The 24,867-nt window shown below is 40.8% G+C and overlaps 1 protein-coding gene across 5 annotated transcripts in view; it reads right to left on the bottom strand.

Annotated features, from left to right (window-relative positions):
- The window catches only part of FBXO38 (F-box protein 38), a 36,973-nt gene extending 18,315 nt beyond the window's left edge, over positions 1-18,658 (bottom strand). For 2 of the 5 annotated variants that reach the window (XM_014597664.3, XM_059733498.1), the window contains exons 1-14: positions 18,560-18,658; positions 12,687-12,828; positions 11,321-11,454; positions 9,989-10,152; positions 9,395-9,560; positions 8,950-9,087; positions 8,358-8,495; positions 7,672-7,765; positions 7,118-7,248; positions 6,651-6,821; positions 5,272-5,414; positions 3,691-3,913; positions 2,979-3,098; positions 1,615-1,794 (exon numbers count right to left, since the gene is read on the bottom strand). In XM_014597664.3, coding sequence (XP_014453150.1) covers positions 1,615-1,794; positions 2,979-3,098; positions 3,691-3,913; positions 5,272-5,414; positions 6,651-6,821; positions 7,118-7,248; positions 7,672-7,765; positions 8,358-8,495; positions 8,950-9,087; positions 9,395-9,560; positions 9,989-10,152; positions 11,321-11,454; positions 12,687-12,814 — 1,930 coding nt within the window. In that variant the 5' untranslated portion in view covers positions 12,815-12,828; positions 18,560-18,658. Of the gene's footprint in view, positions 1-1,614; positions 1,795-2,978; positions 3,099-3,690; positions 3,914-5,271; positions 5,415-6,650; positions 6,822-7,117; positions 7,249-7,671; positions 7,766-8,357; positions 8,496-8,949; positions 9,088-9,394; positions 9,561-9,988; positions 10,153-11,320; positions 11,455-12,686; positions 12,876-18,559 lie in introns of those variants that run through there. The other 3 variants (XM_019478575.2, XM_059733499.1, XM_019478576.1) reach the window with 3 other exon arrangements.
- Positions 18,659-24,867: the final 6,209 nt, after the last annotated feature.

Here is a 24,867-nt window from a genome sequence, read left to right as displayed (position 1 = left end):
ATAGGTGCAGCACTTTGCATTTGTCCTTGTTGAATTGCATCCTATTCTGTTCTGCCCACTTCTCCAAACTGTACAGATCTGCCTGGATCCATTCCCCATCCACTAGTGTGGTTACTTTACCCCATAATTTGGTGTCATCTGCAAATTTGGACAGAGTGCTCTCCACGCCCTCATCCAAATCACTGATGAAGACACTGAACAGCAATGGTCCAAGGACCAAAACCTTGGTGAACTCCACTGTCCCACCATCTTTCCAGGTCAATTCTGACCTGTCCACCACCATTCTCTGGGTGTGTCCCATTAGCCTATTTGCCACCCACCTGACGATGTAATCATCTATGTCACAACTGCTCACTTTATTTATGAGAATAGGATGAGATACCGTATCGAAGGCTTTCTTAAAATCCAGGTAGATGACATCAGAGATATAATCAGCTATAAAACAGGGAGCCACCAAATTCATTCTCACATCGTATTTCAGGCTAATTAGTTCTCAGCTCCGAGTAAGTGAAAGGCTAGCAGAGAAAACTAAGTTATTATACCTCACCACAAAACTAGATTTTTAATATCCGATTCAGTTAGCTATTGCAACTCCTATAACTCTGTGTATTTAATGTGTCAGTTATTTATAGAATAAAATTCAATTTTTACTTCTTCTTCCTGTTTGAAATAGTCTTCGCCAAAGAATGAACAGATGAAAGCTATAAAAAATATTGAGAAATCTACGTTGCTGGTGAAGCAGCATACAGCAGTGCACAGGGACCTAACTTGGAGTGAGGAGACCTGCATTATATTTTGTCTTAGCCACAAACCATCTGTGTGCTCTCTTTAGCAAATTACAAGCACTTCTTCATGCCTTTTCACCTATTGTCTATCTTGCCCATTTAGAGCCTAGGCTCAGAGCAGGGCTTGCCCTCTTATTTCTTTACAATGCGTATTATAAAAGGGCCCAGTATTTGTTGGAGCCTCCAGGCGCTAGCAGATCTAAAAAATTATGAGAATAACAATAACAAGCTTTACTCCAAAGAAGTTCAGTTTGAGAGGAGAACAGCTCCCTAAGAGTCTTTTTCATTATTAGGCTGCAACAGTCCCTTTAAAGGATAGGATTGGATCTGGTGTAGTTTTCCCAGGAAGTCTGCATCACTTATCAGATGGCGTTGTTTCCCATCAACCCTTAACCTGTTTATGAATGTACATACTTTGACAGACAGTTAATGCAGACAACATTTGCATATCTGCCCCGAATTACATCAACTACTTCAGGCAGGGGATTGGACTAGATGACCTAAAGAGGTTCCTTCCAGCCCTACTTTTCTACGATACTAACTGTGAACCAGCAATGCAATGGATGCATTTGAAAATGCACATACAAACATGCAGCTATACTTTTACTTCTCAATTTGACCATGCAAGTGCAGAGTCGTAGGTATTTACTCTACCGTTCCATTCTAGGTTGCAATGGTCTACAAAACCAATCGTTACCAAAGGCCAGGAGAAAGAAAACTGGACTCTTAAGTTTCAACCTCCCAATTAGCAAACTGCACCTATTGCCTAGGGTAACCCAACCCATATTAACCATTTCACCCCTTTAACAAACTGTACAAATTCTTTCACCTGAGGGCTCTCTGGTTTCCACTGGATCTCTAACTTTCTCTTCTCCATCTGAATAACTCTGTGCAATGCTGTTAGTAATGCAGGCTCTTGAAGTTCCCAGGTTATCTTCTTCATCCTCACTGTCTGAATCATGGACAGTGATAGGTCCAGCTTTTACAACAGGCTGAAGGCCACTGGGCCCTAAACCGGGGAACAATGCTGACAGTTCATTCACAAAAGCAGAACAATAGTATGAATTTCTACAAGTTTGGAAGTTCCAGAAGAGAGGGGTTTGGATTCATCTTAGCCAAACTCTGCTTATCCTTTTGTGGATGCATTAAAACTCAAATGCCACCAAATTAAAGTTTCAGTATGAAAATATAACTAAACCAATCAAATAATGTTTGATTTATCAGAAAAAAGGAAAGTTAAGATGATCAGCTAAGAATTCCAGTTCCTGTAATGCTTCTCAGACTCAAATATTAACCAGTCTTCTCCACAACAGTGAAAGATTAGAAGTGCAGTAATGGTGGAACTAACTAGGAATTCCTTGTGTGTTCAGCCATCGGAATCTGCATTCCTGAAACGGAATGCTGCTTAGGACAACTGATATTAAACATCCCTGGAGCTGTTGGTAAACTCTCTCCTGGGCAACCACCAAAAATAAGCAGAGAAGATTCCCAGTGATTCAGCAATCCTCCTCTCAGCAATACACTGCAGTGTCAGCAATCAGTATTAACCTAGGTTGCGTTTCAGAGTTCAACTCTGATGCTTCTATCTTTTTGGCAAGAGTGCCAGTAACTGGAACCACACTGAGGTAGTAGATGCCACCATGAGTAAGGTAAGAAATGAACAGCAGCATGATGTAAAATACCCCTTTTTTGGGAAATCAATTAATTGAACTGACACTGTGTTTTTATGCATTACTTGATATTGTTGGCAAATCAACAATTCAACATTCTACAAAATAAATGAAGAATCAAGGCAGCCTGATGCAACTCACTAATGCAAATTAAATTAGTGCTTATACAAGCTCCTGTGGTTACATCAAAATCAAGGAGGGGAGTCCATGCATTATCACATAGAAAGGAGGCCATAAATTCAAAGCCTGAAACAAGACACAGCAAGCTGAGAATATACAGGCTGTTTGAGTGTTATTACACTACAGCATGAACCATGAGGCTTTAAGTATAATCCTTCACCCAATAAACAGAGAAAAATGGGAATTGTTGAGATTGCTTTAAATCATATCTAGTTCTTGGCAATATCTCAAATGTCCTGTGTGGGCTCAATGAAGAAAGTTGAGTCAGAAATAGACAGAGCTAAAGCCTTTTGTAAGTGAGAAGAATGCTAAAGAAAAGGTTACTTTCCAGAGTCAGAATTACCTGCTTGCTCCTCATCAACATCCATAGGAATAACTGCCTGGCTATGAGCAACGGCCTCATTCTGGACATCCACTGCAACCACTCCATCTTCTTGTGGAACCTCTTCCATGTCATTTAGGGCTGAAGAAATGGAAACAACAGAAAGAGTTAAGAGAAATAAAACAAAGAACACAGCACTTCAAATTCCAGAAAAATACTGCTATGACTACCACCAACACCACCCGCCTTATTTCCTCCCAGAGTATTAGGGATATACACTGAAGTTTCTTGTTCTGTAACTTTTACTGCAGAACCCATTCTGTGCTCAGGTAAATGGCTGCTTTCTCTCTCAAAAGGTTTCTTGCATCATAGTGAGGTCATCTGGCTGAGAATGATGGGACATATTTTTAAAGAGGTACTTAGATGCCTAACTCTTCCTGATCTTTCCACTGCACAGTAAACATGATGGGATGCTAACAAACAACATGATACACCTGGCCCAGTAAACCCAGAAGATTCAAATGAATAACCAGAACTAGTCTGATCTTATATATAAACACTATATGCAGGAATATACAAAAGGGATCTAAAGTAAAGTGTTAAAGACATTATTTCACAAGAACCTTAAAGAGCTGTGTTTCAATATATATTCACTTTTTGCCTATAGTCCCGTGCATGTATGGCAACGAAAAAAATCATTTCTTTTGGAGGCTCACAAAAGATCAGTGGTTACCCTCAGCTGCAATCTGCTGCTCTTCAGCCTGCCCATCTTGCCTCAACTCATTCTCCTCATTCTGATCATTTGGGTGTTGGTGGTTGTTGTGGTGGATGTTGGGATTGTTGTTGTTTTGGTGATTGTTGTTGTTGTCATTCTCGTTGTTGGAGTTCTGATTGCTGACCAGGGCAGATGAAACACCAATCCCTGTGCCTGCACTCAGCCCCACACGAGCACACCCCTGAAAAATGCAACGGAGTTTCAGGATCAGTGATGTTCACTCTCCATAATGGATCCTAATATTAACACAAAAGCTGTTCTGTCCAAGAAGTGCAGGACTACACATATGTGCCTACAAGAAAGGATCTGTTCACTATATTAGTAGGTTGGAGTCAATCTGGCAACAAAACATGCACACTCTTTCCTCTTTTAAACTGTAATAATAAATCAGAAGTGTAAAATTCAATATGCAATCGTATGTAAAAAGTTGTAATGCATATATGCCGAAGGATGAAATGAGCTAAAGATGATCTGGCTTTCTAATAGGAGAATCTATATTCCTCTCCAGAGCACAACAGCAGACATAAGTTATCAGCATGATCCTATGCCTGATTTTAGAATAAAAGACAACAAAAATATGGAAAAGATTACTGGTGTGTTCATCTCATTAAAGCATTTAGTGCATTACAGAAACTGCTATGAAGACGTAAGCCTTCAACAATTTGGTGGGGAGAACCACAGTAAAGAATGAGAGAAATGATATATTCCCTCTTTAAGTACTCATATACATGAGGGTACAGTAGACCCCCAATTTACACAATTCCGACTTATGCATGTCTCATGTTTATGCGATTTTTTACTAGGGTCCGGACCGGAAAATGCCCCTCGAGATCCACGTCATTCGCGTATATACGCATACACTCACGAGACTCTCATATATATGCAAACGCCTCACAAGATTTGCAGGCGGAATCAAGTGGAACTGTGCTGCCATTGTGGCAGCGGCATCTCAAGATGCATAGATGAGACATTAGACGTACCTCCCAAAGGTGATTCCACCAAGAAAAGGGGAAAAAAAGCTATGACTAAGGTATGTCTGGGGTAGGCAACCACTCACTATTCTATTATGTCCTACGGGGAAAGTGGTGCCAATTTACACGAATTCGACTTACACGAAATCCCCCCGGAATGCAATACTCGCATAAGTCAGGAGTCTACTGTACAGTACCATCATTTTACCATGTGTAAAGGACAGCAAGTGGTTCCCCTAAACATAAAAGCAAATCATGTGCAAAGTAACAACAAAGTAAAATAGCAATAAAGGCCCTTATAAAAATATAGACAGCAGAGATCCATTTTATTTTCTGGAAACAAAATATTTAATCATTCGCATCATGCTCTACTGCAACTGCTATCTGAAAAGGGATGTAAGTGATTCTCACTGGACCCATTTTTAATGGGTACTCTAGTCCCCGAGTTATTTATTGAGCTATTTAATTAACTGCAGTTTTAAAAAGTTTGTCTCAACAAGAGCCTGGTATATTTCAGATGAGTCACGACTGATAAAAAACCCTGCAACACACGTACACAGAATCTCACCTTAGGAGGTTCCCGAAACATCTGGTCCAAAGAGATAAACTCTAAGCTTGGCAGTAATTCAATGAACTGACTAAAAGAATCTAGCTTTATAGCATGGCATCGCACCAGGGTAAGGTCAACTAGTCGGGTCCATCTTGAATGGTCTGTGGAAAGACAGTTATACTCTTTGAAAGATTTCAAGTCTCATTTATCTTCCAGAAACCTCCTCCCAAACTTGAGGCTATTAAACTTTATTTACCATCACTCTAACAGTTTGAAGTTTATCTGTCTCATAATAAGGGTTCCAAAAGGCAGCAGCTCTGTTTTTATTAGGGGACAGCAAAGTGCAATATTGTAGGAAAAAATCTTCCATTCCTTTATCCCCCAAGCATTTGAAAGTGTGCATGAATAAGGGAATGTATAATTCTGGAAACTACTAAATGTACTCCACTGCATTGTCAGGCTGCCTATATCTCATAAGATTAATAATCTAAAGTTATTTACTATTTCGTGACTGTTCAGTAGCCACACAAAATGCATTTAATATGCAGTTTATAATAGACAAGTATTCAAATCACATGAATCCATAATCATTATTTTTTCTTTTCCCTCCAACTCCTAAAAGAAAGGACTATGTCAATCAGATGCAGACCTGGAATTACCTTTCATCACCAGAACTGGTCATGTCAGTTCAGGGTTCAAGCACATTAAATTATTTTAGTACCTTTGAACTTTGAATACACTTACCAAACTGGGTAAGTTATTTGTTATGCCCTGTTCCATTATATTCATCACCTACTAATCATTAATTTCTTATCCCTCCCAATGTATCCATGTAAATTAATAATATTCTGCTTCTACATGGAGCTTGTATCTATGCATACAGAATAGGTATGCACTCTGCAATCTGAAAATGTGCGTTTTTCTTGGTCTTCAACATTTCATTTTTAAATCACACAGGGTGCTTACAGACACAGAAAAAAAAAATCCCAAAGAAACCAGCACTTTACTTTAAAAACTTAGCATGTTCCAGTGCCAAGCCCCGTGCATGCCCAGAGAAGGCAGCACATTATGTCAACCTAGTCTGCGTGAGGTCTGTAAAGATCAGGTGCTTTAGTGGGGCTTTTTTGGCACTTTTATGTAATAGGTGACTGAATTAGCTTTGGCTAAAAGCACAAAAAAGCCCTGCTGAAGAGCTTGATTATTTACAGACACTGCAGAACTGGGCTGAAGTAACATGCCGTTTCTTCCTGTGAAGTGTGTTTTTTGTTTAACATCTGCAAACAGGCAGAATTATTAGACTCTTCATAGAATACAACTAAATCAACCTGCGTTCCAAATTCAAGCCAGTATGAGCTGTTTCTACCACATAACTCCATAATTTTAAAGGTATGCAATACCTGTGATCCAATTGTTTGGATTGTGTAGGTGTGGGCAGTTGTAAATGACCAGGTACTTGATGCAAGAGAAAACTTCATTCACAGCTTTCATTCCAATGTCTGTGATGATTCCTGGATTTTCAACTACATCAGCCAACCCATACTTCACCAAGTCCCCATTAGTCATTTTACCTACAGAAAGACAACAGATTGTTTAAACCTTTGATAGCATCCCTTCCCAATTTCACACTGTAACCCAGTTTAGCACACAGACCAGAATATTACTTCAGCCAAAGCAAACGGTGCCCTGGTTTCAATAAAAGTGGCGGAAGGTAGAGAAAGACATTTTCTGAACAACATAAAATTTAAATCCAATAATTAATATGCAAGTATTTACAGTCTTTTTAATGCATGTCTTGACAAATGTAACACAACTATGAATTTGCACTATCTGCCAGATAATTCAAGTATAAAAAAAAAAATCATACATTGCAGCAGAAACTCATCAACGTATCCCAGATGAAGGGTTTCAAACTGGGGGAACTCTAGTTCTGCCATCTTCAGTGCAGAAAAGACACCATCTTTGGTCAGAGAAGGCTGGATTCTCACTTCATGCAACCTAAAAGTGATCAGGTACAGTTCACATTCAAGCCAAGGCAACAGAATGCAAATAGCAATTCAACAGATGTAAACTCCAATGGATACCTGCATCTTTCCCTATAATAAAATATGGCAGTTATACAATAGTGAGGTTCTTTGAAGTTTAACTATTGGTTGAATATTGCTTATACTGAATGTATAATTCTTATTCAAGACAAAAAGTCTGGCAATTCAACTCACACCACAGAAAAAGTCATTGCAGAACGCAGGACACTCCTCTAGCCATTTGATAATCTTTTCATTTAAAGCTAATTAGGGTTTGGCTTCTCAAAAACTTAACATTCCCTCTTAAAATTTTGGGACTTTATTAAAGTACTGAAATAACTGATTTGAAAAACGAAAGGAATGGAAAAGACAGGAGAAGACTGGAGAAGGCCAGTACCTTCGTGCTGCAGTTATGATGAGGTAGCCAAGATCCACTTCAAGGGCATTCTTGCAAGCTCCCAAAACTATAGTGTGCAAATTCCTAAAGCCACCTGATGAGAGGAAATACAGGAGTTTCATTTTAGTTAGTGGGTTGTGGCATTAAAAAAAAAATGTATGTACTTCTTTAGTATTATCTTTGCAGTGTATACATGAGATTAACAAGGATACATGCTATTTTGAAGGAAATCAACATAAAATTCTTTACAGTTGACACTGACTGGTAAAAGGTGGCTCTGAAGCAGCTAGTATCTCAAAAACATAGTGATGATTTTTAAAGAGCTATCGCCTCTCTCTCTAGGTTCATTCTGCCAATTTCACCCTCCCTGCAATGACAGTAAAGGGTGGTATTTGTTTGGACATCTTAGATCAGCTCTTCAGCAGTTTCAACTGATGCAGAAATTGCAAAAATTTAACCTGGCTTTTGTCACTTTCCATGTTGTCAACAAAAGTGTGATAAGTACAAGCAATTCTATTAGTATATTAAAACAATACTTAATGCAAGTCCATATTTATCACCCTTTGAGTCTTTCCCATTATATTAGTTCCAAAAGCAGATTAGTGAAACAACCTGTAAAACAGCAGTTACTCTTCAGAGCTAGCTTGATTTTCTTGTACAACACAGGAAAATAGGAAGCTGTATACCTGATCTCCAGCTATCTTCTACTACATGCTGAATAAGTCCTCCAAGAAAAGGAACTCGAACAAGTTCTAGATGTTCCAAGTTTCGGGCAGAAGCCAAACCCGTCACTAAAGGGACATACTTCAAAGAATTTGTGGGTCCTGCAGAGAACAGAACAAGATACTCAGAGCTGTATATTTTAGGGTATTGAATACATCATGCCAAATATTGCAGAACTGTCCAGCACAAGCCAAAAAACAAAGTAGGAGAAAGGTTCTCCTAATAAAGTACAGTAAGAGATGTTATTCCCCTCAATGTCACGTGTAAAATAGTGCTATCGACTCCTTTCCATATAATGGATGAGCATGGGCAATATCTCGGCCTTATTTATACTTGAAAACTTGATAAACTTAATACAACTGCTTCCAACAAGGGTGTAGCTTCATTAATGTATGCACTACCGATGATGTAGCTCAGCGACTTCACCATATTGTGAACATCCATTCCAAGAAGACAACTGCACATTGGCAGTGGCACAGTATTAGTACTGACATTGGCTTTGCACCTCCTAATGTATATGCAACCCTTCCTGAGAAGAATCCTCTATTCTCTCACCTGCACAGTTCCTCATGACAAAAGTGCGTAAGCTGATACAAAGGAAATCTTTAAAGGGCTGTGGTTTGGTAAGCCTCACCCACTTCAAATAAAGATGCCTCAGCATTGGGATACAAGGAATTTCAGGGACATTTACTCCTAGAATATATGAACAAAACAAAAATCAAAGTGTATCAAGGAAACATTACAGCCATCACTAAATTACTCCCCAAGACCAATGGAATACCTAAAAACTACAGTTCTCTGAACTTAGAATTCTTCTTTACCATGTGTCAATAGTTACAAGAAATCTCCCATCCAAATCCCTGTTGTCACAGGGAAACGTGTGTGTTCCAGAAACCCCCCAGGACTGAATCAACTATCATTCCTGGAAGGGAGAGGAGTGGTACCTCATTTCAAACCTTTCTGTTCTGTCTAAGGCAGACACTTCACCACAAACACTTACCTACTAAGTGCAAAGTCTGAATTTTAGCTCCTATAGGAATCTTCAGTTTGTTTTCAGGAGGGATTGGGAAAGCACCATTACGATTACGAAACTTCCCTAAAATATGAACTTGTGGCATGTATGTCCAAATTGCTTCCACCAGCTCTAAATGAGAGGTCTCAACACCCTAGACAAAAGCACAGCAATCAGAAATTACCATTTTAAGCAACAATGCTTCTCTTAACCAAGTAGACATCTTGCTAATACATTGAGTTTGATACAAATTACATTTTCACTTTAAATAAAGACAGAGCCACTTGACTTTAAAAATTAAGTAGTCATAGGAAACTAGTTATTAGCCTGAGCTTGTGAGATTTGAGTATTTATCTGAAACCAAATCAAGTGGCTAGAAAAGAACAGCATTCCCTTGTAAACTAGCAGTGGATTTTGAAATTGTGCTTGCTTCAGCCGCCACTCATACAGGACGAGGATTAAATTTACAGCACTTGCAGAAGCCCAGCAATAATACGTATTTTTTTTTTGGTTAGTCCAATTTTATTTCCTCTGCAGTACACGTGCAGAGTCTAATGTCAACTTTTGAATCTGCACACTTACCAACAGATTTGGGCAAGCCTGCAAAGCCTCTAGAACTCCAGGAATGCTGAAAGCTTCATGGCCACGTACTCTGCGTCTTTCAAGATACCTGGGGTGAAGACCATAGAGCTGTTCAATGTCTGGCATCTTCCTCAGCAATATTAGGAAACTGCAATCAGTGAAACCTGGGAGAAGGACACAAGTTTTGAGGGATCTGTGACAGGAAACAGATAGTTCTATGGAAAAAAATAATGCTGCAATTCTTTGTGGATAATAACAATCCTTGGCCTTAAATCTAATACCACCTCTGGAAACTAGATGGCAGGGAGCCAGTCCTGTCACTTCACACTAACATGGTTAACTCCATGTCTCCATTTCTGATGTTGTAGAATAATATTCTACAGATTCTTTTGCCTCTATCCTGTGGTTGTGTTATATGCATCTCATCAGGGGAAGTATCAGGTGACTCAGGAGTCACTGGCCTTATGCTTTTATCTCCCCTGAAATTCTAAGATTCTCCCACTCTTAAATTGGAACCTAGGTTATTCAGGAGACGACAGCCATATTTATTTATCAGGCCTGACCAGTTTGGCACCTCTGGGTCTTCACTTTGGGAGTCTGTCACCATACCCTGACAGATTTAAGACAGTATCATTTTATTTTAACATTAGGTACAAAGCAGAACAGTAAGGGGTGGGGGATTTTAAAAGAATGAACAATGTTACACTATCTTGCCAAGAGTCTAAGCACCCTTCTACAGGAACCAAGTCATTTTAGCTTGGCAGGATTTTCACATTTAAGTCCTGCATCTCTGTCCCACCCCACTCTCCAATTAAGAAAAAAAATATGTATTCCCTCCAAAATTTATCTCTGAATCCTAAACCTAAATCTTACTCTTCACAGGCTTTGACAAAATGGTCTCGTGAGCAAAAAGGACTTGAAGATAACTTCAAAGTGAGTGGCTGTGTCTCTTGCACAGTTTCTTAAATCCCAGCAGATACAGAGCACTCCCAGAGCATATTTCCTTGCCTGCATGCAAGCAGCCTCTTCTTTGGATTAAACCTTTGTTTTTATACCATAACCCCCCTTAACTCCCTTCAGATAAGCATATAGGTTCAGATTGTTACAGAAAATCTCTACTTCTGCCACAGTGGCATCTGACACACATACAGATGTTTTAAATGACTTCTCAATGGGAGGATGGTGCCCAACTCTCACTGAAAGTCTATAGGAGTTAGTCATACAGCTCCATTGGCTGTTTTTGAAAATCTACTGTATATGGTTAAATGTAAAGATCTCTACAACCTAGCAAGATCTTCTCAATACTACTATATCCTGGAACACCCTACTCACCAGTGGGCATATACTCCCACCAGTGGCCAGCGCAGAGGTCTACAACCTTCACTACTCTCAGGTAGAGAGTCACTGCTTCTTTCAGCTTCGGGGAGAGGCATTCCATGCACATGATATCCTGCAATGGAAGGTACCTTTGGGAGAGGGGAAAAAAAAGCTCTTATTCAAAGACAAAGTTCTTTCAACTTCTCTCACACAAGGGAACATCAAGTGAATTACTACACAAAGCTAGATATATTCATTCTAAAACTATAAAGTGTGGATTCAAATGAGATTTCCAGACAAACTGTATCATACTAATCTGCTGGGTTTTTTTCTGCTGAATCTGTTCACAATGCAACCAGGGCACTTCAGATACAAAAGGGCAGTCTCACTATATTTATAAAGTCCTCAGGTAAAAGAGATCAATGATACATTTTAGTACTAGCACGTGCCTATTTCTAACCAAACCCTGCAAAGCTACCCCCACAGTAATACCTGGAAACCTTCAATCTTTCCAATTAAAATGTATATTTTAATTTTGCGATGCATAGCTCTCCAACTTGTCAGCGAGATATTTACATGCCATTCACATTCAGATTCTCATTTGGAGTATTTGTAAACTTGTACTTTGATTATTCATTTTTGGGTTGAGTGGAATAAAATATTTTACTAAAACTAATAAGGCAAGGGAAACTTGGACTGGAATTCTATTCTAATATATCCAGGCACAAATAACTGCATTCACTGTAAAGCAAGCACAGTGAATGAATTTACCAGACACATCGTGATACATGCAAGCACACCATGGAGCATGATCATATCTTAAATAAGTTGAAAGATTAATCAACAATTTTGTTCTACTCACATAGAGTATTTATTGAAGCAACCTTCATAGCACTAATTTCAGGATATTAACATATAGAATTATGAAATTTAACAACTGGCATTGTAATCAAGAGTAAATCAGTTACCAGAGGATACGCACAGGCTTGTATTAGTTGAACTAGAGTTAAAAAGTGAAACAATATTGATCTGCTTTTCCTAGCAATTTTCACACAAGAAAATATTCAGTGCAGGAGACTGAATCAGGGAATAAGAGGCCCATGTCTCGAGGGATAATTGACATTTTTTCATATTGTATCATCTACATGCTTAGTTTTATAAAACAAAAATAAAAAACAAACCATGAAGACAAAGAAATTCTGCATAGTCTCCTTGACATTTATCCAGCAAAAAATAATCTACATATGCACACTGATAAAACTCAATTCAATTTTTGTCTACCAGTTCAAATATTGGTGGCACTTCTGAATATGGTGTGTCGTTTGGGATTTGTTCATAGGGTGGAGCAGACAGGAAGGCAAAAAATAGTACAGCCTCTTACCTAAAGATATGGCAAAGAACTTCATGAGAAAGCTGGTTCATATAATCTTTCAGCTCATCTGCTTTGGTAGATTCAGAGCCTTCCCTGTTCATTAAGCATGGTTTCACATTTTTCCGTCTAGGTCCCATGATTGCAATGATTTCTGATGAAAGGAATTAATGTTCACAATGTTATGCTAATTCAGTGCAACTGAAAGAGAAATGGAGGAGGAAAGGGACAGACCAATGAAAGTTAGTTACATAAAGGACCCAGAAAAACCTGCTACCAAAGAGAAACACTGGAATGCCATTATTCTAATGGATCAGCTGAAAACTGGAAGGACTCTCCCGGCAGAGTATAATTGATCTGTCTTGTGTATGAAGCTGGAAATAAAAGCTAGTCAAATGAATGGAGACTAACTGGAGTGCCCCCTTACATCAAGAAAAATTAGTAAATAGAAAACATACTTCATCTCTTATGGGAAAAAACCCAGTAGGTTTAATTACAGGTTGCTTCCATAGTAACCTTTTCCTATTTTAGAAAATAAAATGTCTTTAGAAATACCATCTATAAATCAGCACACACAAGCAACTCGTGGGAAAAAGATGAAGAAAATTACTAAACAAATGTCACCTGGATATTTTCCAGTGAACTATAAAGTGATCTAGCTCTTACTTATTTAAAAGGAAATCATTCTCTCTAGATCTTGCTTCCCTCAAAAATACAATTTCACTTTATTAAGCGAGATAGATTAGTCATTATGACTCAAATTATATTTCATCAGTGTACCTGATGTAGAAAGAGTTGTTTTAAGATTGCACCATTAAAAACAAAATTCAAGAAAAGCAAAAAGCATGTAACATAGCAAAAACATACATGTGTAATCTCTCCTTTTTTCTCGTTGCACATGGACTAGGAGTCACAAAATTAAACTAGTAGGTAGTAAGTTTAAAACTAACAAAAGGAAGTTCTGTTTCATACAGCATGTAATTAAAGTGTGGAACTCTGCCACCAAATGTTGAAGAAACTGACAGTTTAACCTAATTCAAAAAAGGGACAGGACAAAATCTTGGAGGAAAAGGGCATCGGGAGCTCTTGAGCGTGGGAGTTGGGAATACAGCCTATGAATCAGAATTTCCTAGACCTTAAATATGGGAGACTCCAAGTGAGAGAGCAACAGTGGGAAAAACAACCCTGGTAATACCCAGTTCACTGTCCCTTTCAGCATCCACTCTCTGCCCCCGTGTGACACAGGCCTATTTGTTATGCCACTGGGCATGGGCCTATGCCCACAAAGAGACTGGGCAAGATGGACCTATGGTCTAAACCATTAAACAGCAATTCTTAACTAATCGAATATATTTCTACCAATGTTATTCTACCATAATTCTATACCTATTATAGAATTTGGCTTAGTTAATGATGCTCTATTTTCCAGTGTTGAAGTGATATTGTAGCTGTGATAGCCCAGAAAATGTGCAAGGCAAGAATTTTTATTTATTTTTTTAATAGATGGCAATTTTTATCAGACCAACTGCATGGTTGAGATAGTTGGACAAGACTTAGACAACTCTGTCTCAAGCTCTATTTCCTGGTCCTTTGGCCTTCATTTGTTGAGCTCTAACAAAAAGTAGTGTTAATATTAAAATAACACCTATTAATATCTCCCATCACAAAGACAGAGGGAGGTAGAAAATATTTATTTCCTAGCACTGTTGTTTGGCTGGTTATTATGTTCTCAAAGGCCAGGCTAACACAGCATCAATAAATTAGTTAACATCATCCCACATGTAATTGCACACAGGAGAAAAAAATATTTTGTAATGAAATCTTGAAATTACCAGAATAAGGTAACAATTCAGGAAAGATTCAGATTATTATATACTCAGGTTTTTGATGGCCCATATTTTCTCCTTGTTCTGATGGTAAAGAGTTACTGTTAAGGAATATTATTTTCTGCCATTCAGTTCAGTCAAAACCTGGGTGTGAAGCTTTCCTGAAGGAAACAGGCATTATTATAGAATGAAAAGAAAATTCTGGCAAGCAAATAATATATTTAAACTTTTAAAATATGACTAGATTTCAAGGGACTTGTACACTTTTAACGTGTCAGGTTTGACAATTCATTATTTCCTTGTGACAAATAATGTTTTGTAAAAATTGCTTTAGCTTCAGAAAATGGAAAAATATATTTTCCTTAAAACTGATTTTTCACAAACTAACTCATCTCCTTGCTGAGCCTAAACATGGAAAACTTCAACCAAAAAAGCCAACATATAATTATGAGAACTCTTTTAAAATTAACTACTTTTGTTTGCTACAAAACAAACCTAGAACTATCTGCACCTTATGCTTTTATCCTAGAAAAGCGTACTGTTTTACATCTATTCTGCAACTATAGCAGTAACTTCTATTATTCCCCATTCTGTTTTCATGTTAAAAATCCTTTTATATTCATAGCCATTTAACTGATCTTAATCTAGGGCTGCACTGATAAGATTTTGGGGGCCAATACCGATAGCCGATTTTTAAGGAGGCATAACAGCCGATACCAATCCAATTTTGGATACAGCTGCATGCAAAAGGAAGATGATTAAGACAGAGGTGCACCGATACATCGGTCCAATATCGGATTGGTACCAATATAAAGAAAATTGACTATATTGGAAATTGTCCTGAAGTGCCCGATAATTTGGCCAATAAATGCCCATACATGCATGCAGCTGCAGTGCACCACGCAGGCAACAAGGAGCACAGCCCGGCAGCATGGAGAGCTGCATGCAGCTAATAAGTCTGCTGCTGTGGAAGGGGAGGAGGGAGGTAGATCAATGCCCCCCGCAGTGAGGGAGGGAGTGGGGCTGAGGTAGGCAATGCCTAGCCATGGCAGGGCAGGCACAGGACAGAGCCATGGATCTTCCAGGGGACTCAGGGGGCAACTCCCGCTGCTGCTCCCACTGTTTATGTGCCCTTGGATCTGTGCGGGGTAGGGCAGGGCAGGCTGCAGCTGCGGGCTGGTGCCAGCAGCCGCTCTGCGCTGTGCTATGCTCGGGGCAGGTGGCAGTGGTGCTGGGAGGGAAGCTATGGAGGGGGCTCCAGCCCCCACAAATTGCGCTGTAGCCCTCCTGTAGTCCCCACTTATTGCTGCCGCCACCCACCCCGAGTGCAGTGCAGCACAGCCTCCAGCCCCAGCTGCAGCCCGCACGGCTCGTACAGATCTGGGGCACACCCCTCCACTCCCACCCTCCTGGACAAACAGTGGCAGGAGCCACCAGATGTACTGTGTGCTTAGCCAGAGCCACCACCTTCCCCACCCCAGCCACGGCTCCATCCTGCACCTGCCCCACCCTGGCTGGGCAGCACCTACCCCAGCCCCACTCCGTCCCTCACCACGGGGGTTGTTGATCTGCCCCCCACACCTTTTCTTCCCCCCCCCCCCCCTTCCCTTCCACCACACAGCTTTCCACACTGCCCACATGGTGCACCATGGCTGCATGCACACATAGGTATTTCTTGGCCAAATTATCGGTCACTTCAGGCTGATTTCCAATGTAGTCAATTTTCATTACATTGGTGCTGATCCAATGTTGGACTGATGTATCGGTGCACCTCTACCTTAATCATCATCTTCCTTTTGCATGCAAGCAGGGGATAATGTAGAACAGGTAAAAGGGCAAAACAGCTTGGGTATAGCAGTGATAAATCGAATATATATCATGTATGTTTTTGCTATCTTAACTTGTCATAAGAAAATTTCAGGAATAGGATGATGTGCACAGCTCAAAACAGAATTTCTGTCTTTTCTCAATACTGAGGATTTGCAAATAGAGCACAGAATTGAAAATTTTATCAACTGCAGTTACAGTTTAAAAACCATTCTTAGGGGCATGTTTTTCAGCACTCCAGGCAACACACATGGCTTTAATTTTTAAAATTCTAGAGATACTGTTTCATATTTGGCCTTAGATATGCCATAGGCACATTTATTTCCTAAGTACAGTAAAAGCTCTGTTATCTGGCATCCCCCGATAACAAAAGATACCAGTTAAGTGAGCGGCCCTGGATGCCACTTCTCACGCAGTGTCTGGGGCGTCCCTCCACCCCACCTGCAGCATCGCCGCTGCTCCCTGCGGACCCCGGGACAGGGAGGTAGGTCCCGCACAGCCTGTTATGCCCCCGGGCCATGGGGGCCCGGCAGCACAGGCTGCTTTGCCCCGAGCAATGGGGGCTTGGAGAAGCTGGAAGTGCCACGGTGGGCAATTCTGGTTTCACTTTATCTTACAAGCTGGCATGCCAATTAGTGGAGCATGCCGGCTTGTAAGATGACAGATAACAGAACTTTTACTGTATCTTTTAATTGCTTAGAATAAGCTGCCACGTTCCAAAAAAAACAGAATTTGGTTTTAAAAAATTCCTTTACAGCCTTTGCAACAGGAATAATGTAGTATTGTTCAACCGAATGAGGCTGATTACTTAAATATCAGATTTTTCTACTTACTGTGTCCAACTTCAGGGATTTCTGCATATAGTAAATACATAAAACCGAGGAAAATCAGATGCATGAAATTCCTCCCACTTTGATCTTACTATTGTTTGTATCCATCATATTTTAGGTTTGTGATTATTATGGCATGGTCCTTCTAAAAGGCTCAGCACTAGTGTATAACATAGTTTTGTATTTCCATTAAAAAAGGATTTTACCATCAACCAACAGGTAAAAAGCAGGGTACCAAACGGGCCACTTAATTTACATCTAAGCCAAGGCCTCCCAACTAACCTGAAGGGAGCATATGCTGGGGGACAACAGCATAGATTTTGATAAACCAGCATTACAAGGTGGACTCTAAGTCAAATGCATTTTACTCCTGTTTGGGACAGGGAGCAACAAAGAATGTAACTGGGTTAAAACCAAGTGATATCAGAAAATAGAGAACCAAGAAAACAGTATGTGAACGGCTCAGGGCAGGGGAAAAGTCATCTCTGTCAAGTTATAAATTCCAGCTTTTTCTCTGGAAGCGTGCTTTTTTTTTTAATCTTATCAAATCAGAAGGAAAGGGAGAATGGGGGAGATGCCTCCACAAACTACTTTTTAAGACTAACGTGCACTCCCTACGCCTCCTTGCTTTTGCATTACATAATGATTTTATATAAACACACACGCCAGCAGCCGCATCTCGGTTTCACGCGTTGTCAAGGGCCCGAGTCCACAAACCGCAGTGGTTTTTGAAACAGGGCTCAGGCAGTTTTCCAAGCAGGAAGGTAGGCTGCCGTTTCCTGTAGTTAGACATCTCCTGCTTCGATCTGCAATCTCATCCAGTTTACAACATTCACCAATGAAAATGTAGAGCATCAAGGCAGGGCTCATACACAATCTTTTTTTTTTCCTCCACTTAAGTTACATTAAGTGAAGAAAAACTGTCCTATGTTCTGCCTGCTTCCTTAAAATGTGAAGGGAAATGTATATACAGGTATACATGTAGACATACTACATGTGTGCCTACAACACTTGGATGTGCCAGGACACACCCCCGCACTGACAGGGCAGGTGGAGCAAACGTGAGCTGACACCAGCGACTCTTCACAAGAGAAAACGCGCAGACGGCTGTTGGCGGCGCGCGCTCCTTTCCCAACCGGCTCCTGTCGTTCAGGGCAGCGGGGCCGGGCCCAGGTCCGCCTGCTCAGCGGGGGAAGCAGCCCGGCCCCAACCTAGACGCGGGGCCTGAACACGACACGGAGCAGACAAACGCCCGGGGGAGCCGGGCCCGAGCCAACGGCGCAGGGAGGGCTGGACGTGGCGGCCCAGGTGCCCCACGCCGCGGGGGCCCGGCCAGCCCCGTCCCGCTCCTGCACGCCCCGGCCGAAGCCGGCCCCCGCTGACAGCTGCCACCAGCCCTTACCTGCCCCCCGGCGCCTCCTGCCGCCTGTTATTGTGGCCGCGGCGGTCGGGATACACTTCCTGCCCCCTGCTTCCGCTTCCGCTAGAGTCGGCCGGACTTCCGGGCTCGGAGGGGCGGGAGGGAAAGCGCCGCTGGGCCGCCATCTTGAGTGTGGCACGGCGGGTTGCGTCTTGTGCTTGTCATGGAGGCGCCGCCATGTTGGGCGCGGCAGTGCCCAGGAGCCCAGCACCGCCCCTGCTACGCGCGCACAGCTGCGGACCTCCAGGGCTCCGAGGGGGCAGTGGCCAGATGTGTAGCACAGCTGTTCAGGGCTTGCCGTGCAGTTTGCCTTGCACCTCGCTCTGTCTCAGCGTGCTGGAGGCGGGATCTTATTGGACCAACTAGACAGTTGCAAAAGTGTCCGTCTTTATTTGGCAGGCAAAAAACCAAAAAGGTGTGATATCTTTATTTGCAAGTTTCGGGGCACACGTGCCCTTCCTCAGGCATAGGAGAATGCAAAGATTGTAAAATTTCCCCCAGGGAGAAATGAAAATTTATATTTCCCAGGACAGCTAAAGGGAGGTCCACCCGGCAATGTGTGTTTTCTGGAAAATTTTGTATTGGGAAATTTTCTAATGCCCTAAATACAGCGTGATCTGATTTAGCATGTGTATTTGAATTATATAAACAAAACTATAAAAGTACCTCCCCATATTAATTTTATGTCCAATAGCCACAAGTATTTGAACTGAAGTATTTGATTAGGAAAAAAATTAAATACAGCACACTTAATGTGGTTTAATGTTCTATACAAACAAATTCAAAGCTTTATGTGGAAAGAAATTATTTTTATTGGAATGCTTGTAAAAATGTAAAGACAATACACAATGGCATGTATTTCCCTTATGTGGTTTAAATTTAAGAAAAAAAAGGCGGCCAATGAAAATTGACACACTAGTTTTAGCTCACCCAAACAACTGCGCATGAGATGCCATGCTTTGGTTTTGATTTGACCTGCACAGCCAATTAGATGAATTCAAAACTTGATTTTTGGTTTGGATTATTATGTGAGTGTATTTACCATCCTGTTCACAAATCAATAAAACATATATGTACTTTCTCACACACTTCCTAGGGATAATCACCTGAAAAACATTAATTACAACCAATGTTCCCTGTAAGGATTAGCAATCTGTAAGCAATCCTGTCTGGGAGTGCGCAGGTATCTCAGTATGCCCACCCCTCCCCCTCCTGTGGCCGGGTGGGTGGTGAGCAGCCAGACGTGAGCTGGTGGCTGGGACAGCATCAGCGCCCCATTGGTATGGCACTGGGAGTTCCCCCCCAGGCCGGCACCCAGGGTCCATGGCCCCCTACTGTTCCCCCCCCACCCCCATCGGTACGCCACTGGGTGCATGGCATTAAAAATTTATTATGCAGCATGATTTTTATTGTGCGAAGCTGCGTGCACACACAGCTTAGAGGGAATGCTGATTACAACCCTGAAATTGCCTACTATTGTATTGGCACCCATTCATTGTTACTAATGAATTTTATGAAAAAATGAATTTGTAGAAATGGAAAATTTCCCATGGAAAAATAAAGCACTGGAAAATTTTGTGCCCCACATCTCTGGGTCCACCTGTGCAGAGTGAGCCTGCAGGGCCTATAGAAATGCTGCCCCTGGCATTTCTGTTCACCCCTTTCTGGTTTGTGTTTCTGCCATCGAGCAGTATTTTATCCCCTCGTGCGTGTGCCTGAAGAAGGGTGTTTGTGCCCAAAACTTGCAAAGAACAATTTTTCCAACTATTTAGTTGGTCTAATACAAGGTATCACATCTACCCAAAGAATCTTGTCTACCTATTCACCGTCAGAGGTTCAACTTAAAATCAAGGAGGAAAATTTGTTTTGTAACATGCAAGAGCCAGGAGTGGTTCCAAGAGATGCATTTGTCCAGCTCAGAAGTAGAAATACCATGTCACTCCTGGAATTAGTCCCCCCCATGTTTGATAATAAATTGTGAACAGTGAATAGCGAGGAGCATGATGGATTTGAACATTGCTAAGATGATACACTGAAATGGGCTTATGGGCTTCTGAAATGTTTTTCATGCAGGAATCATTGCACAATTAAAGTTAAGCATTTGTAAGAAAACATGGTGATGATCAAAAATGCAACTTGGTATGATCTAAAAAGCAGCTGTATGTGATCTTTCAAAGATTTCAACACAGATGTGAATTTGAAATCTAACAGTAGAGATGACCAGAAGAGAGTGAGCTTTTTCTGAGGAAAAAAAGGTGTGCATGGGGAATGTCAATCATTTATCAGACTGGATATAGAGAAGGGCATTGGTGACACGTAAGGGGTGCACGCAGGTACACATGCATCCCCTGAGATTGGCTGTGCACCCCCCTGGAAGCGCCAGCCACGAAACCAGAAGCGATGGCGGAAGTGCACTTCCAGTTTTGCTGGTTTTGCCACTGGGGGACCCCCTCCCTCCCCAGTCTGTGATCAGCTGCGGGCCCCACCCCCCACATTGGCGATCTGGTGCCCCCCCAGACTCGGGAGGCACCAGTCACCCATGGAGAAGAGGAAGAAGCACAGAAGCCTGACATCAACTCTGAAATGCAATGAGCAGCTGGCAGAGTGAAAAGAATACAAGATTCTCCTCTGCAGATGTTGATTCAGATTACATGACCGTAAATGATGGAAGATAGACCTGTATAAACCTGTTTTTAGGGGACTGGAGAAATCTTTAAATGTTAAATCTGTCATTTGAAAATTTGGATTCATATAAAAATATATATATTTTAAAAGAATGCTTCTAGTTGCCCGTGCCAAAACATAATGTTGGTATTTGTGCTTTTGTGTTTATTTTAACCAGTCCATTTGGATTGATCCCAATAGCTCAGGATATCTGAGGTATGTTTCCTACAGACCCAGAGGAGTCCATCCAGAAAGCCTGTTTATTATTGAACAGGCTCTATTATTTGTGGTTAATTCATCTTATAAAGACTGACATGAAAAATCAGTTGTTGATGTAATGGTTTCCCCAAGGAAGATTAAAATGCCCTTAAATATGAAACAAGAAAAATAAATCCTTTTTGTTTACTTCATTGGATAAACAGAAGGAAACACAAGGAAGCCATTAGGAATCCCATGGGCACAGGATGCATTGAGACTGTCCGGAGAACATAGAACAGCTCCTGTTTGTGCTTTGACCCACTTCGTCCTTTATTTTTCCCAGAGAACAGACATTTATAAAATCAACAAAAACCCACAGAAAAATGTTCTGAACAGCCCCCACGCATGAAACTAAGAAAATTGATAATAAATTGATCAAAGTACCCCAGATTTACCATTCTGAACATTCTCCCTTCTGCTTTATGCTAATGGATGCTCCAGTTTGGAAAAGAGAGAGAGAGATCACGATCTTAAGAAAATGCAGGATAGTTACAGTAGCTGGACAGTAAAACCTCTTACATGGCAGTAATAAAATACAGCTGATGAACATGCAGGTACCCCATCACACCAAGAGACAAGCATGTTCATATGTATGCATTTTGACACATTTAAAGCTTTTTGCCATTTCTTCCAGTATAAACCTATGTCTTCTTTAGCTAACAATATTTGTAGGCTGCCCAACACAACGTGTCTCCTTGTTGTTTTGGGACTTGTAGTTTGACTGTTCAATAAGAAACCAAGCCAGAGTCCTTAAAAATACATTCTGAACACCAGCATTGTCAGGAAATGTTCATCTATATCAAACTGATCAAATGTTTAATTTGTGTAAACGGCGCTCTCACATTTCCCTACTGTTACTCTCTTGGCCAGTCCAGCCCTAAGTCAGAATGGTTCTATTACGGTTTCTCATAGGTGCGCTGGAAGATAACTAATGTTGCTGCCTCCTGCAAACCTCATTCTCTGCTGATTCCTCATGTGCTTTGTGGTGACATCATTGCTGCCTGCTCTAACCATCTGCCGCTTGGTCCTGTGTATCCACTGCATTGGCCATACACACTAGATTGTTGCACTGGGAAAATGTACATATATTGGCAGAAGAAACAGGACTCGTTGAGGGGGTGCATGTGGATTTTAGCAGACAATGCTGAGGGAGGAAGAGGCTATGCCATTCTTGAACATAACAGTTGTTAAAACCCATATGGGCCAGGGACAAGTTTGTTGTAAAGCATCAGAGGTGTCAGTGGGTCTATACCAATTTGTCCTTCTGAAGATCTTTACATTAAATCCATATCTAGCCTTTGTCCCATAGGAAGTGATTAGTGCCTTATACAGGGTGCAAATCAATAAGCTTGATAGCAGGAAGTTAAGCCAGTTACGAACATCTCTGGAAAAGAGAAAATTCAGAAGCGACAACAGAATAAATTTCAAAAGAAGAAGAAGAAAAATCAATAGAAATAAGGAACTTAGAGCTGGTTACTTAAAGGCAAATAAACAGCCAAAATATGTTACTGGCTAATACTGGTTTGAAGGAGACTGTTACTAAAAAAGTACAGAAAACACCTGAACTTTTATCTGGGAAAAGATCAGTCACTATTCACCTTTCACTGTCATTTAAATTTTCACCTTTTAGTATTTATTTTTATCCCATTTCACATCAGTTATCAACCATATGACATTCATTGACCAGGTTTAAATTATTCTATTTGTTGAACCCCTTTCCTATTCTAACTTCTGTTGCCAGCTTAGATTTGTTCAGATACCTTAACTAGAGCTTAAAGCCAAATAACGAGACAATGGAGATACTGGAAGTTTGATCACTAGAGGACAAAGGAATAGAAAGCATTATTAAAACAATGGGGCCTTCTTATCAGAGCACTGAGGTATTTCTATAAAATAAGAGCCAAGAGATAAGAAACCTGGGGAACTGATATGTCCCTCTGCAGAAAATACTGCAATAAGATAAGCAGCTCTCCTGGATGGAATTTGAACTCAGGGCTCACCTGTTCCAAATAAATGCTTTTACTACAGGACTATTGAGTTGTGTTCTCTTTCCTCCTGCATCATACTTTGAAGAGGTTGATCCCTTTCCTGCTTTTTGAACAAAAGGGTTTAGGAACCTAACTGCAAGTGAAGATTGATAGCTGTGAATCCTAACTAGAAAGAAACAGTTCTAATTCTGGACTGTAGAGAATTACAAGTGCTAAGTCACTGAGGTGTTAAACACTGCCTTTCTCCTCAGCATCTTCTCTTGGCTATATGCAACTCCCAGCCCACCACACTAACTTCTGAAAAATTAATTCTTAGGAACCTAACACTTCCTAGACTAATAAAGACTCTTATATAATACATAATTCAACACACAGAAGTTGGGCATTGCAACATTGAGCACTCCCAGGCTGAATTTCCCTTTGTGAATCTAGCTCTAATGGACTGAATCTTTCATCATTTCCTTAATCCAAAATGAGGTGAGCAAAAGGAGTTTTCCTGTGCTTGGCAGAAAATAATGTGTTGGAGGTAGGGTATAAAGTTGTAGATTTATCCCATGTTATTAATTAATAAGCAGTTTAATGATTCTTTTAATATATAAGGTCTTATAATGAAAAGCACAGTACACCTAAAAGAGCTTTAAAACATAGCAGAAGTTAGCTTAACTCTATTTGTATGTGAATGGTTGATTCCTGCTATGCCTGATTTGCTTTTAAGTCATCATAATTTTCTGTCATTGATTTTTCACATCAAAACAATCATACAAAATGGACTGTTTACAAGCCAAAGAATTTAGACATGTGCATTTGAAAACCCTATGGGATACCCCCTTTTTTTTTTTTAAGTGCAGTTTTAGGCACTTAAAAAAACCCCCAAAACCCCCACCTTTTTTAAAGCCAAGTTACTGCACACAGCTTCAGGCATCCAGTTTACCGTCTAGCTCACTTGCAAAAAAACAAAAAAAACCCCCAGCCCAGTCTGCTATTGTTAATCATGACTCCTTAAGGTGGGTTGAAGTAGCTGAAATGTGTAGCCCAGTATTTGGTGCCACCACTTCAGGGCACAAGGCTTAGCTGCAGATACGTGTTTCTGCAGTACTCTTTCAAGGTGAATCACACAATGAGTTTTATGGTTTTTGAGGGTTTTTTTTGGTGGGGAGGTGATTAGTAGCAGGAGAACAGATGAACACATGGGTAGTGACTGACTATCACCACTTTATTCCTGGATGCCATCGGAATTTGTTGGCCTGCTGGCAGGGAAGAGGTGTAAGCAAGTGAGTCCCACTTCATTGATTTTCCAGTGAAACCAGACCAAGACAATCAATTTGGAGGAAGAGTTGGGACACTGGTGATATTGCAGGAAGTCCCTCCAGCTCCCAAAAG

The sequence above is a fragment of the Alligator mississippiensis genome, chromosome 9, assembly GCF_030867095.1.
Source record: "Alligator mississippiensis isolate rAllMis1 chromosome 9, rAllMis1, whole genome shotgun sequence".
In the NCBI taxonomy this organism is placed as follows: Eukaryota; Metazoa; Chordata; order Crocodylia; family Alligatoridae; genus Alligator; species Alligator mississippiensis.
The sequence above is the reverse complement of the archived record's forward strand: the minus strand, read 5'-3'. Positions and strand labels throughout refer to the sequence as shown.